General features: G+C 44.7%; 1 protein-coding gene across 5 annotated transcripts in view; it reads right to left on the bottom strand.

Annotated features, from left to right (window-relative positions):
• Positions 1–752: 752 nt before the first annotated feature.
• FEZ1 (fasciculation and elongation protein zeta 1) overlaps positions 753–14,417 on the bottom strand; it is a 48,132-nt gene continuing 34,467 nt past the window's right edge. For 3 of the 5 annotated variants that reach the window (XM_083713681.1, XM_083713678.1, XM_083713680.1), the window contains 7 exons: positions 14,082–14,250; positions 11,713–11,736; positions 9,408–9,679; positions 7,459–7,539; positions 4,662–4,737; positions 1,744–1,809; positions 753–1,119 (listed from right to left, as the gene is read on the bottom strand). In XM_083713681.1, coding sequence (XP_083569807.1) covers positions 1,103–1,119; positions 1,744–1,809; positions 4,662–4,737; positions 7,459–7,539; positions 9,408–9,679; positions 11,713–11,736; positions 14,082–14,250 — 705 coding nt within the window. In that variant the 3' untranslated portion in view covers positions 753–1,102. The remainder of the gene's footprint in view (positions 1,120–1,743; positions 1,810–4,661; positions 4,738–7,458; positions 7,540–9,407; positions 9,680–11,712; positions 11,737–14,081; positions 14,251–14,417) is intronic. The other 2 variants (XM_083713682.1, XM_083713679.1) reach the window with 1 other exon arrangement.

The following is a 14,417-nucleotide window of genomic DNA, read 5'->3' as shown; positions in this document are numbered from 1 at the left end:
TGGGCCACCAAAACCCAGAAGTACTGGAACGGGTTATTTCTGGGTTTCAGTGGTCACGCATGTGAAGAAGCGCTAAATTGTGCTTTGCGCATGTGTAGAAGCGCCGAATCGCAACCTGTGTGTGCGCAGACGCGCAGCTGCGGGTTGTGAACACTGTGGGTTGTGAACGTGCATCCCGCACAGAAACTTCTGTAGGAGAAACTTCTGGTGGTCCAAGCTCTTCGATAGTGGAACAGACTAGCCCTGGAAGTAGTGAGTACTCCTTTGTTGGAGATATTTAATCAGAGTCTGGCTGGCTTTCTGATAGGGGTGTTGCAGTTTACCCTGCCTAGCAGATCTCTGCAGAGGGTTAGACTAAACAACCTTCAGCATGGCAATTTCATTTTCAGAGTCAGCACTGAAACAGATTGAAGACTCACCACTTGCTTCCTTCCCAGCTCCAACCACCCCCCAATAATGAGATTTCAATGAATTCTTTATTCACAGCATCTCCTGCCCCCGCCTCTTACAAGCAACATGCCCGAATAATATCCTAACAAGTTCCATGATATTACACAGGAAGGAGGGGCTGTCACTGTGGCCAAGCTGACAACCAAGACATTTATAATTTGCTTTTGACATCACGGGCTAAAATTAAGAATGCTAAATGATAACACATTAATAATGTTTGATATTATTGTGGAAATATTTATAAACGCTGTACATTTTCTGGTTTTTAAGTGACAAACCATCTTTCCAAGAAGTGTGACAACTTTTTTTTAATTAAATGAAAGTTTATTTCAGTATTCAAATTAGTCTCATAGCTGCTTGGGGAGGGAAGATGGGCCGAGGATACAGGGCGAACGAGAACGCTTGGCCTCCTCTGAGTTGGAGGAGGTCGAGAAATGAGCAGCCTTTGCCTTCACTCATGCATTCAAATGTTTACTATGACTAGAAATTGACAGCAAAGGAAAGACTCTTGCTCCTGTTTAATCCAGGTTAATGCTATACATCTTTAAATACACAATTCAAAAGTTTACATTACGTCATGCAGTCCCTGTGGTGGAATGACACACTGGCCTTGTTGTCTTGTGTTGGCATCACAATGCTCAGAGCATGGCGCTTAGGTAGGACAGAGAACTGGAAGAAGAAGAAGAAAAGAACCAAGTCAATGCAGAACAGGGAAATTTGAGATGATGAGTGCAATTTTTGTGAATGCGAATAGCATCTCTCAGAAACTTATTGGGTTGGAATGACTGGTCTTGCAACTTCGGTATCCCCAGTTAAAAGTATTCAGGTTGCAAGCCTGGGAGAGATCTTGACCTCAGAATGCAGACAGTTGTTTCAGTCAGAGTAGACCAGGAATCCCCAGACTTGGCCCTCCAGATGTTTTGGGACTACAATTCCCATCATCCCTGACTACTGGTCCTGTTAGCTAGGGATGATGGGAGTTGTAGTCCCAAAACATCTGGAGGGCCGAGTTTGGGGATGCCTGGAGTAGATCATACTAGACCATATAGATCAATGGTCTGAGCTGGTATAAGCAGGTTATTCTGTCCTTGATTGTAAAGGAGAGAGCCATAGCTCACAAAAGGTCCCTGGTTCAGTTCCTGGCCTCTCCAGATTAAAACAGCAAGGAACAGATGGAGAGAAAGATCTCTCTGGGCCCGAGACACTTTTGAGAGCTGCTACCAGTCAGGCAAAATTGGTTCGAATGGACCAATGACCTCTGTCTCAGTATAAGGTGCTGCTGCTGACGCTTACCTTTTAAAATGTAGTCGGTTAGCAACGTCGGGACCTTTTCGTTGTCCTCCTTCATTGCAAAAAGAACTGTGGGAAGAAATTGTTGAAAATAATAATTAGTAGGTTATGCTCAAGGGCAGCTCACTTCCGTATCAACCTGGAGAGTCGTGTGCTTTAAATGTGTTTTATACTGTGTACACAGCTATATATTGATCATAGCTAATGAAGGGACAGATGCCCTGTTCAACATGGAAAACTAATGGTTTTCTTAGCATAGCAGTTAAATTCAGTCCTTGTTGAGAGTTCACTCCTTACTAAGACATGTGAATGAGCATTTAAGAGCAACACCAGTGGGTAGGAAATCAGCCCAAAATTAGAGAATTTTGAGAAATACAATTTCTACAAATTCTCATATAAATTGTCTTGCTCCAGAAATACTCTTCTTACTCTGACCACTTGGACTAATGTGCAGGTCAGAAGTTAGCTGTGTTATAGATTTTGCACTTCTCCAAATGTTGTGATGAGGGATGGGGGCAAGAAATTCAATGCAGTTTGCATTCAAAGGTGAATCTACCTAATCTGAAGTTTCTAAAAAATACGTGAACTGAAAACACAGTCATTATTGTAAATGTGCACTACTCTGAATATTTCGATGCAGTTTTCAGCCAAGCAATGTGTACAAAAAAATGCATATATGCAGACAAAATGTGCATTTTAAAATATACATTTATAAAATAGTGAAAATAATATACAAAAATGCATTATATTAACAGAAACTCCGTTGCAAAATTGTGCACCTTAGGCATAACTGCATACAAAAATGGATATGTTTGGAGAACTTTGCACTAAAATGCTGATGAATTTTCATGCAGATTTTAAAAGGAATTCACAAACAGATGAGGAAATGGGAACCGAATAAGATTGGAGAAATAAAATAAAACCCTGAGAGAAACTGAAGCAAACTGATTTGCTCATCCCTAGCTGTAACACAGTTCTTGAAAGTTCAAACCTATTAAAACACGATTGAATGACTATTTTGAGAGGAAACGTCTATTTCAATATGCATTTTGAGAGAAAATATGCATTGAAATACGCAAGTGAATATGTGTTTTAATATTTGCTGCTCTTGTTTAAAATTTGCAGATTAACGTGGAAAGGCAAAGGAATAAAACGAGGGGTAAAAACAGGCGAAAAGCAACATGCACTGGAAAGAGGCAGAATCGCCAATCCCTATCCAGAATGAAGGAAAAGTAAAACATACATGTCAGATATCAGTCATAGCATCTCATGCTCTGTTGGTAGCAACTTAGATACCAACAATTTAAGAGCTTGTGTTTGGAGAGGCTGGTTGGTCTTTCAATGTTATTCAAGGACATGTCTTCCAGACCAGTAACTGATCTCATCTAAATAAATCCTATGTTTGCATCACAGTCCAATGCTGCTTTGCACACCAGTTAATTGGGGGGGGGGGGAGACCACAGATTTATCCCTGGTAACCTCTCTGCCAAGGCTTCGCCTCAAGATACAAATTGTCACTTGCACAAAACTCTCTCTGTGCACAAAACTGCCATTCATAGGACTTTGCTCTTTTCAAGAGAACTAAGGCTGTGTTTGTTCCAGTCAGTTCAAAACACAGTTGCCATGGAGACTCAAAAGGAGACGAATGATTCTCCCAGAATGCACAAGGGCCTGTCACAACATCTCAACCTTTCCATTTTTGTTCCACAAATTGTTCAGTCAGAGTTAGAGGCTAAATCCACTAGCCGAAGAATTTGGATGTTTATGAAATAGCTTTTGAAGCTTGCAAAGTATTCTAGAACATGCTATTTTTCTCGGGGGTGGGGTGGGGTGGACAGAAGCTTGGATGGTAAGTAGCAGCCCAAAAAGAGAGAGATGTGCAAACGATTAGATACAAACACAGAGAAAAATGAATTGGCAAGAAGAACGTGTAGAATTTTCAAAAAGCGAATGAACAACTGTCTTGACATAAAACTAACCTGAGAAAATTGAGCACCTAGATTCAAACCGGATGGCTCCAGGCACAATTTATATGCCTGTCTCTTAAGCCCCTACACAGGTATTTTCACGCACAAACATAGCATGATTAGAATTGCATAAGGGAAAAAGCAGGACCACACTCACTTAAGCCATGCCTTTTCCATAGTATCCCTGTCACTCAGCCCTGCTGCCCTCCTTACACTAGAGGAGAAAGGTCTTAGGTGGGCAACCCATGTGATCAGAAGCACTGATAGAAACAAGAAGCTTTTCTTTTACATATTATAGGACCAGAGATCCCAAAAGACCAGACGAAACTATTTATGTAAACCTAAAGCTGCGCAGACTCAGCCCAGAAATGGAAAGATGGTACAACTCTGACCAAAGAAGAGTGGCAGACAAAATTGATGAACCATGGGGTCTTGGAGCTCTGGGCAAGGTCTCCACGCGAGCTGGAGGGACAGCAGAGCTCGCTCAGCTGACGTGCTGGGAAGCAGACCTGCTCTGCGCTACCCCGCACGTCAGCTGTCAGGCAGTGAGACTCAGCAGCTCAACAAAGCCCGGCTGCCCCTCCAGCTCGTGAGGACGGGCCGAGGGAGCTGGCGTTTGTCCACAGACAGCTTTCTGGGTCATGTGGCCAGCAGGACTAAACTGCTTCTGGCACAATGGGACACCGTGACAAAAGCCAGAGGGCACGGAAATGCCATTTACCTTCCCACCGCAGCGGTACCTATTTATCTACTCTCACTGGTATGCTTTCGAACTGCTAGGTTGGCAGGAACTGGGACAGAGCAACGGGAGCTCACCCCGTCGCAGGGATTCGAACCGTAGACCTTCCAATCAGCAAGCCCAAGAGGCTCAGTGGTTACTTTTGGCCCAAAGAGGACCCATGTGACCTTAAAGTTGTGTTTAGATGCATCCAACATTGCAGACGAGGAACTTACTGTTTGTGAGCATTTGTAAGTCTTCAACTGAAGGAGGATACCCTTTCTTCTCGTAGGGAATAACGGTGTTCAAATACTAGAAAGGAATGACACTGGCAGTTAGTAATCCTCTTTTCAAGAGGGACAGAAATCAGAGGCATCTACCAGAAAGAAACATCTTTCTGGCCTAATAATAATAATAATAATAATAATAATAATTTATTTAGCCCCGCCCATCTGGTTGGGCCTCCCCAGCAACTCTGGGCGGCTTCCATAAAAACCAAAAATACAGTAAAATATCACACGTTAAAAACTTCCCTGAACAGGGCTGCCTTAAGATGTCTTCTGAATGTCAGGTAGTTGTTTATCGCTTTGACATCTGCTGGAAGGGCGTTCCACAGGGTGGGCGCCACTACCGAGAAGGCCCTCTGCCTGTTTCCCTGTAGCTTTGCTTCTCGCAATGAGGGAACCGCCAGAAGGCCCTCGGCGCTGGACCTCAGCGTCCGGGCAGAATGATAGGGGTGGAGACGCTCCTTCAGGTATACTGGACCGAGGCCGTTTAGGGCTTTAAAGGTCAGCACCAACACTTTGAATTGTACTCGGAAACATACTGGGAGCCAATGTAGGTCTTTCAAGACCGGTGTTATATGGTCTCGGCGGCCGCTCCCAGTCACCAGTCTAGGTGACCACAGATTGCTGGATCAGTAGGGCTCTTCATACATTTAATTTATTACATTTATATCCCCTCCTTCCATCCAAAGGAACACAGGATGGCAAACAGCAGGCGACAAAGAATAACAATGTATTCTTTAAGACATATCTTAAAGCATCTCTCATGCAGATGTGAGTTGGGAAAGAGCTCTGCTTCAAAGGCTTGTTGGAAGAGAAAAGTCTTTGGAGCTGGCATCTGTCTAATATTTAATGGGAGGGGATCCCAAAGGCTAGGTGCTGCAACACTAAAGGCCCAATTCCTATATGATGTGCAAGGACCCTCCTGATAAGATGGTATCGGCAGCAGACGCTCACTTGAAGAGCACAGCGATAGATTGGCTATATAAGAGGTGAGATGGTCTTTCAAGTTGTCCTGGTCCCAAGCTGGAATGCCTCAACGAAGATTTCAAACATGAGGTTGTTAGCATTTGTGGAGTCCAGGCTGTAGTGCACTTAGGACATAATGGTGCTTATTATTATGTTTGTTTGTTTGTTTGTTTGTTTGTTTGTTTGTTTGTTTGTTTATACATACATACCCCACCCATCTGGTTGGGTTTCTCCAGCTACTCTGGGCAGCTCCCAACAGAACTAATGATAATAATAAAAAAGCAATAAAACATCAGACATTGAAAACTTCCCTAAACAGGGCTGCCTTCAGATGTCTTCCAAAAGTCAAATAGTTGTTTATTCCCTTGATATCTGATGGGAGGGCGTTCCACAGGGCAGGCGCCACTACCGAGAAGGCCCTCTGCCTGGTTCCCTGTAGCTTCATTTCTCGCAATGAGGGAACCGCCAGAAGGCCCTCGGCACTGAACCACAGTGTCTGGGCTGAACGATGGGGGTGGAGACTGGGCCAAGGGTGTTTAGGGCTTTAAAGGTCAGCACCAACACTTTGGATTGTGCTCGGAAACGTACAAGGGGTCCCGCTCTGCGATTTCCTTCACAATGTTGTAATCCAGCCTTTGTGTGTCTGAGGACCCTCCCTCCTCATTCTGCTCAGGTTCCCTCAACATCTGCCACCAAATCCTGCCCCAATGAGTCCAGGAAGGATCAGGTCAGCCCATCAGCAGCAGGGCTTTCAACAGCCAAAAGGAAAACATGGCACACATTTTAGTCTTCTAAAGCTTTGGCTGAGTCATGATACCCATTTTAATTGATTGACGCTTCAAGCATCAACGAATTCATAGGTCAGAGAGAAATGCTGCCAGTTCTCAAAATAAGCACGTTGCAAACTGAAAAGCACAAATGGCACAGCAGGGCATCTCTAGTAAGCAAACTCTCACCTTAAAAACGTTAAGGCTTCTCTAAAACAATGCATGGCATTACACTTCAATTATCTGGCATGGGGAAGGCTAAAGTATGACTTTCCTCTCTGCCAATCCTCCACAGCAAATATTCTTGCACCCCCATAAACCACCACACATTTTTCAGGATTGTTTTTCTTGTTTAGTTGTTTAGTCGTGTCCGACTCTTCGTGACCCCCTGGACCAGAGCACGCCAGGCACTCCTGTCTTCCACTGCCTCCCACAGTTTGGTCAAACTCATGCTGGTAGCTTCGAAAACACTGTCCAACCATCTCGCCCTCTGTCGTCCCCTTCTCCTTGTGCCCTCCATCTTTCCCAACATCAGGGTCTTTTCCAGGGAGTCTTCTCTTCTCATGAGGTGGCCAAAGTATTGGAGCCTCAGCTTCAGGATCTGTCCTTCCAGTGAGCACTCGGGGCTGATTTCCTTCAGAATGGATAGGTTTGTTCTTCTTGCAGTCCATGGGACTCTCAAGAGTCTCCTCCAGCACCATAATTCAAAAGCATCAATTCTTCAGCGATCAGCCTTCTTTATGGTCCAGCTCTCACTTCCATACATCACTACTGGGAAAACCATAGCTTTAACTATACGGACCTTTGTTGGCAAGGTGATGTCTCTGCTTTTTAAGATGCTTTTTTGGGATAACATGCTTGATAATGCACTAAATGTTGCAATGTGAGGGCTGCTGCTTGGGATTCCAGCCATTCCATTCTCTTTTTAGATGTATTTTTTTTTAATATAAAGCAATTGAGAAATGCTTTCGGATATAAATAAATAGTCTCGTTTCCTCAGAAGAGGGACTCACCTGTTTATCATTTGCCGAGTTCCCAAATGTCTGCCGAATACTAGTCTGCAGAATGTTTGAGATACCTTCCATGCTGAATCGCTACAGAGAAGAGAAAACAGAGTACATTAGGATTTGCCCGTAAGTTTCTACGACAGGATTTATTTCCCTTACTTCTATTTCATAAAATTTGATTATAAAAATCCTCAAAGTAAGTTTATAAAAGGAATAAACCAATGAGGGGAAAACAGTTACACATGTTAACAGAGAAATCTGAGGGCTCCCTTGGACAAAAAACAAGGACACCAGCCAGGAATACCAGAGCAAAACAGCAGCCAGTAGGCTTGGTCTTTATTGAAGACTGTCGCAACAGGACTCCCACCTGCCACAAGGTGGAACAAGATGGAAGCCCCGAACAAAAGAGCACCCAAACTTTTATTAGCTGCTAATCCCCATGTTACACCCCCCCCAAAAAAATTACATCACTAATACATCATGATTACATCATGAAAGGGGAGGTCTGGTGGCAGTCATCTGAGCATCCTGGACCCTGCCCCATGGTTCTCCTTGCCCTCCACCAAACACCCATCAAGTGTAACAAAAAAGATATTTACATTTCCCTGTTTTCCCAGCCAAGTTAATCTCACGCTTTTGTCTTCATCTGGGTTTGTTATTTCTGGAATGGCTACCTGTCTGGCACTCAGGTATCAGGATGCCAGGAATTAGCGCCCAGGCAGAGGGGCTGCTGTGTAGCTGAGCTCACATGTTTATATGAATTTCTGAAGTTTTCCCAGTGAGCCAGTACATAGATACCGTATTTTTCGCCCTATAGGATGCACTTTTCCCCCTCCAAAAATGAAGGGGAAATGTGTGTGCATCCTATGGGGCGAATGCAGGCTTTCACTGAAGCCTGGAGAGCGAGAGGGGTTGGTGCGCACTTTGTGCAGCTCTCCCACGGCTTGCGGAGAGCTGCCTGCACCCAGAAGTCTGGGGCGCGCTGAGCTCAGCACACCCCAGGCTTCGAGATTCGTGCGGCTCTCCACAAGCCGTGGGAGAGCTGCACGAAGTCGCGCAGCTCTCCCACGGCTTGCGGATAGCAGCCTATTCTGGGGGCTGGGGTCGGGGGAAGCTCGGGCTTCCCCCGCCCCAGCCTCGCGCCTTGGGGGGGAAATAATTTTTTTTCTTTATTTCCCCCCAAAAAAACTAGGTGTGCCCTATGGGCCGGTGCGCCCTATGGGGCAAAAAATACGGTACATTTATCAGTGAATTCTTACATTTGGTATCATGCAGCAAAGGCCCTTTGAATAGATAGGAAGAAACTGTAGTGAAGTGTTTTGTGGGGACAAATCACAAAAGTCACAAAAGTGATTGTGCTGATTTTGGTAGTGGGCTGCATGTGCATGATATCTGCTGGAGGGGCAACCATAATAACAATAATAACACAATTCGACAATTCAGGTTTAAATACACTAATATACCTATGACTGCACCCTTTTAACAATATTTTCCCACCTCTCTCTCCTCCCCCCACTTCCCCCCACTATCCGCCTTATCGCTTAAATATTCATTCCAGATTCCTTCATATTTATCCATTCTTAATTTGCGTCAACATGCAATTCGTTCATATATAGCTAATCTGTCCATATTATCAATCCATGTGCTCAATGGAATCTTTTTGCGGCTCTTCCAATTAATCAAAACAAGTTTTTTTTTTGCTTCTAATATAGCATGGTACATCCATTTATTTTTTTTGCCCCCTTGAAATCTCCCACGTTTCTGGAATATAATTTAGAATTAAATTAAATTAAATTTCCCTAAATAACAATTTTACTATAAATCTTACTATAAATATCCTCACCTCGCACCTTACCCTAACCTGCCCACCATCAACCCTTGAGATGTTGCCCTCCTCAACAGACCAGATGTTGCAAGCCTCCATCTTAAATCATTGTTTTTAATTCCTTGCTCACCTTGAGAGGCATCTGGGTCGCCCTTTCTATTCGGCTGCTCTGTAGGCTCAGCCCTTTCTCTTTCCGCCTTCGCTTCATCACCTCTCTGTGCTCTTTCTGCTTGTTCTGGACCTCAATCAGCACCGTGATGAAGGAGTTCTTCACCTCCTTCTCAAACTCCAGCTCATCCCGGCGAGCCAGCTGCTGCACCAGTTCTTCGGAGTAGTCCCGGATAGCAACTTCCACGCGATCCAGGAGCTCTGAAAGCTCTGAGACGGACATGTGCTTCAAGCCTTTGAAGGATGGAAAGAGGCAAACATGCATGTTTAAGCAACTTAGCATATCAGTGGGCTGCATTGCCAAAGGAAGTAATAAGGATGTACTGAGACAGTCGCCGTTTGGACATTCAGAAAGCGCCACGTAAGTGCTAAGCATTGTTTTGAACACCTACAAAGCACTATATAAAAGCTAAGTGTTAATCTGAACAATCACAAAGCACTATATAAATGCATACCATTATAAATGCTAAGCATTACTAATGCAAAGTGTTATTTCTAGGGCTGTCACTCACAGAAATGCATGTCAACTCAGAAGGAAGCCTTACTGAGCTTAGTGGAACTTATCCCCAGATAAGTGTGTATAGGATTGCAGTCTCGTTCTAGGAATTTTAGTAAATTAATGGATATTAATAAATATGTGAATATGGAAAAAAGAATACTTCTGATGGGGGGAAAGCATACATAGCAGGCAAAATTTGAGAAGAAACCTACAGTTTTAAGACATAATTAATTTTTTATTAATTATGCTCCACTTAGTCAATCAAAAAATTAACTAGTCCATCTAAGGCTGCAATCCTTTACCCATTTAACACACTGGGACTTACTCCTAAGTTGACATGTGAAGTGTTGAACTGTAACTAATTAATGCAGCCCTAGTTATTTTGCATTTTAGAGCTGCAGAAGCAGGGCTGCAACCTGATTAAAGAAAATTTTAATCAATTGCTTCAGAGAATGACCAAGGCTTCACTGGAGAAGGGGTGTGTGCTATCTGCCTTGAATGGGGCAGTGATGCACCCCCTCCTTAAGAAAACCTCCCTGGACCCAGAAGTGCAAAGCAACTATTGGCCAATGGTGAATATCCCCTTTTCAGGCAAGGTGCATGAGAAGGTTGTGGCAGTCTAGCTTTAAGCATGCCTGGAGGAAACTGATTATTTCAATTTGTTCTGGCCTGGTCATGGCACTGAAATTGCCTTGGCTGCCCGTGTTGATTACATGTGAGAGATAAGGGAGCATGATCCTGCTCATTCGCCTCAAACTCTCAGTGGCTTCTGATACTGATGACCACATTTGTTGCAGTAGGGCGACATCATCCTCTAAGAGGCATTCTCTCCCAACCAAGCGGAAAAGCAACACAGTGCTTGCCATCTGGAGTTTTGGTAACAACTTACATTTAAAAAAATGCTCGTTTTTTAATAATAAAAAAGCAACCCCCAAACGTGCGACATGATAAATTGGAGGTTCCTTTTTTAGTTGCTTAAAAGCTTTTGGAATAGACGAACCAATCCATTATACATTGCAGCCCTATAGGGTGGTATTCTGAAGCTGATTTTACCGTAATTAGAATAAAACATGTGCCTGCAACAAAACATTGCCAGGTGTGCAGAGTGCTCTTGTTCAGGGAGCCAGCCAGCCATGCCCTCTTCCAGAGACTCCATTCCACTTCCCCTCCCGCCTGGTTTACTGTCTCCACCCCACCCTATCAGTCAATCCACATTCCATGCCCACTGAACATGCTTAGGCCACGTTGGACTGTTTTGGGGGTTCCCCCCCCATGAAGGTTCCCCCCCTAAAGATTTCTTGTCCTTCAGCAAACCTTATATTAATTTACAAAGCCCTGAACAACAGGTCCAGGGCACCACTGTTGCCTAATGCTACAGAAAACAGGTACCAAATCTGTCCAAATCTGGAAATTATGTTGTGTGTCTGGAGGATGCACATGCAATGTACCCACTCAAACCATCTACATGTCAAAAGGGAAAGGCGCATGTTGTGGAAAAGCATGACCCCCAGTGTTTAAAAATGTGCTTATTTATCCCAGGAGACGAGCGAGTGGCTAGGCTCCCTTCCACAAACCTAATGCAACCCAAGGCCAGACCTATTTCAGAATCATTGCAACACATTTTCGTCTTCATCATTTTTAATTAGCTGGGCTTTTAGCATCTAGGGTTAAGCTTGGGTGCTTTGGCATGTGGTTTTATGTACTTGGCAAGGCATTTTGTGCCCATTTTCGTTTGCTTTATTGCTTGTTTTGAAAAACTGTAACTCACCCCAGGCTCTAAAGATGGGGTAGCCTACAAATAAATAAACCAGTGTTAAAGCATAGCATAAACTGGACATTTTGAGCTCATGCTAAATAATAATGATAATAATGATTTATTATTTATATCCCGCCCATCTGGCTGAGTTTCCCCAGCCACTCTGGGCAGCTCCCAATCGAGTGTTAAAAACAATACAGCATTAAATATTAAAAACTTCCCTAAACAGGGCTGTCTTCTGATGTCTTTTAAAAAATAGGATAGCTGCTTATTTCCTTGACATCTGATGGGAGGGCGTTCCACAGGGTGGGCACCACTACTGAGAAGGCCCTCTGTCTGGTTCCCTGTAACCTCACTTCTCGCAATAAGGGAACTGCCAGAAGGTCTCCAGCACTGGATCTAAGTGTTCAGGCTGATGGGGATGGAAACACTCCTTCAGGTATACAGCACCAAGGCCATTTAGGGCTTCAAAGGTCAGCAACAACATTTTGAATTGTGCTTGGAAATGTACTGGGAGCCAATGTAGGTCTTTCAGGACCAGTGTCATATGGTCCCAGCGGCCACTCCCAGTCACCAGTCTAGCTGCTGCATTCTGTCTAAGCGGGAGATAACCAGAGCATGCACCACTCTGGCAAGACAGTCTGCGGGCAGGTAGGGTCTCAGCCTGCGTACCAGATGGAGCTGGTAGACAGCTGCCCTAGACACAGAATTATCCTGTGCCTCCATGGACAGCTGTGAGTCCAAAATGACTCCCAGGCTGTGCACCTGGTCCTTCAGAGGCACAGTTACCCCATTCAGGACCAGGGAGTCCTCCATACCTGCCTGCCCCCTGTCCCCCCAAAACAGTACTACTGTCTTGTCAGGATTCAACCTCAATTTGTTAGCTGCCATCCATCCTCTAACTGCTTCCATGCACCCACACAGGACCTTCACTGCCTTCACTGGTTCTGATTTAAAAGAGAGGTAGAGCTGGGTGTCATCTGCATACTGATGATAAAAAGAAACGCATCATCACTTGTATGCAGTCCTGCTATATTCCACAAGAACGGAGCTGTCATGAGGACACCCCACCACTTTGCAGAGAACAGGGGGAAAGAATCAGCATCCAGATCAGTGGAATGCATTATTGAGTGTTGCTCATTGCAGGGAAGGCTAGTCCATTGGGGAGATGGAGACACTGCCCCTCCAAGCACTTACAAACAGTTGGGACGTGGCATTGGTTTGCAGCTTCCTCCTCCTTGTTGCCCTTGAAGAACTTGGGACAAAGGGAGGTGGAGGCAAAACCAGAATTAGTTGGCTCTACCTATCATTGGCTCTACCTATCATTGGAGGGACGTGGGTGGCGCTGTGGGTTAAACCACAGAGCCTAGGACTTGCCAATCAGAAGGTCGGTGGTTCGAATCCCCGCAACGGGGTGAGCTCCTGTTGCTCAGTCCCTGATCCTGCCAACCTAGCAGTTTGAAAGCATGTCAAAGTGCAAGTAGATAAATAGGTATCACTCCGGCGGGAAGGTAAACAGCGTTTCCGTGCGCTGCTCTGGTTCACCAGAAGCGACTTTGTCATGCTGGCCACATGACCCGGAAGCTGTACGCCGGCTCCCTTGGCCAATAAAGCAAGATGAGCGCCGCAACCCCAGAGTCGGCCACGACTGGACCTAATGGCCAGGGGTCCCTTTACCTTTAATTTACCTATCATTGGCTCTGGCTGCACCAGGCCCCACTGTCACTCAATGGGAAGACAGTTACAGCTCAGCTTTAGACAGCATCTACTTCACCTTCAGGAGCTCCCAGGTTTGATCCCTGGCATCGCTAGGTAGGGATGGGAATGTCTCCTGCCTGAAACCCCAGAGAGCTGCTGCCAGCACAGAAATATGGAACCAGACAAACTACAGGTCTTGACTATACCAACAGGGCAGTTTCCTATATTCCTCTTCAAAGGTCTGTGCTGCGAGAGGAGGCAATCTTACAGTAAGGTCAAAGGAGACCTGATGTTGGGGATCTATGATCAGACCTCCTGTAGATGCAACATAAGTTGAAAGCACTCTTTTTCCACGTTAAGAATCATAGAAACTGTAGTTTGTTAAGGGTGCTGGGAGTTGCAGATCTGTAAGGTCAGCACCCTTAACAGCAGTTCCCAGTATTCACTGAAGGAAGCCATAACTATTTAAAGTGGTTAAAGAATGCTTTATGGTGTATCATATGGGTGAGAGTTTCTCCCGCCCACCCCCCTGCTGTGGGTAAAGTGTTAAAGGTGGGGATTTGTGTAAAGAAACCCTAGACTTAAAGGTACAGATTAGAAGCTAATGTGCTGTGTAGTTTGTCCCTAAGAAAGCAGCAGATCTTCCTCCCTGGACCTTATAGCCCAGACCCAAATGCCCTCACCTTCATAGGACCAGTTGTTGTTCAGGGTCTGTGTCAGCGCCTGCATCTCTTGTAGAAGGACAGAGTCGGCCTGGCTGCTGGTCTCTCCACCATCGTCTTCCTCCAAAATATCTTCTTCCTCTTCAGGGTCTGGTGAATTCTCCATCATCTCCTCGATTTCTTCAATCACCTGCAAAAAGAACGAACTGCTTAAGAAATATGTTTGGCTTCAGTGAAGAAAGAAAGAAAGAAAGAAAGAAAGAAAGAAAGAAAGAAAGAAAGAAAGAAAGACATTAAATTTTATTATGAAAATGCTGTGTATTATTTATTTTCTTCCAAGACAAAATGGAATGTTAG

This window comes from Podarcis gaigeae (genome assembly GCF_964106915.1).
Source record: "Podarcis gaigeae genome assembly, chromosome: 15".
NCBI classification, from domain to species: domain Eukaryota; kingdom Metazoa; phylum Chordata; class Lepidosauria; order Squamata; family Lacertidae; genus Podarcis; species Podarcis gaigeae.
This window is presented reverse-complemented; position numbering and strand designations above follow the sequence as displayed.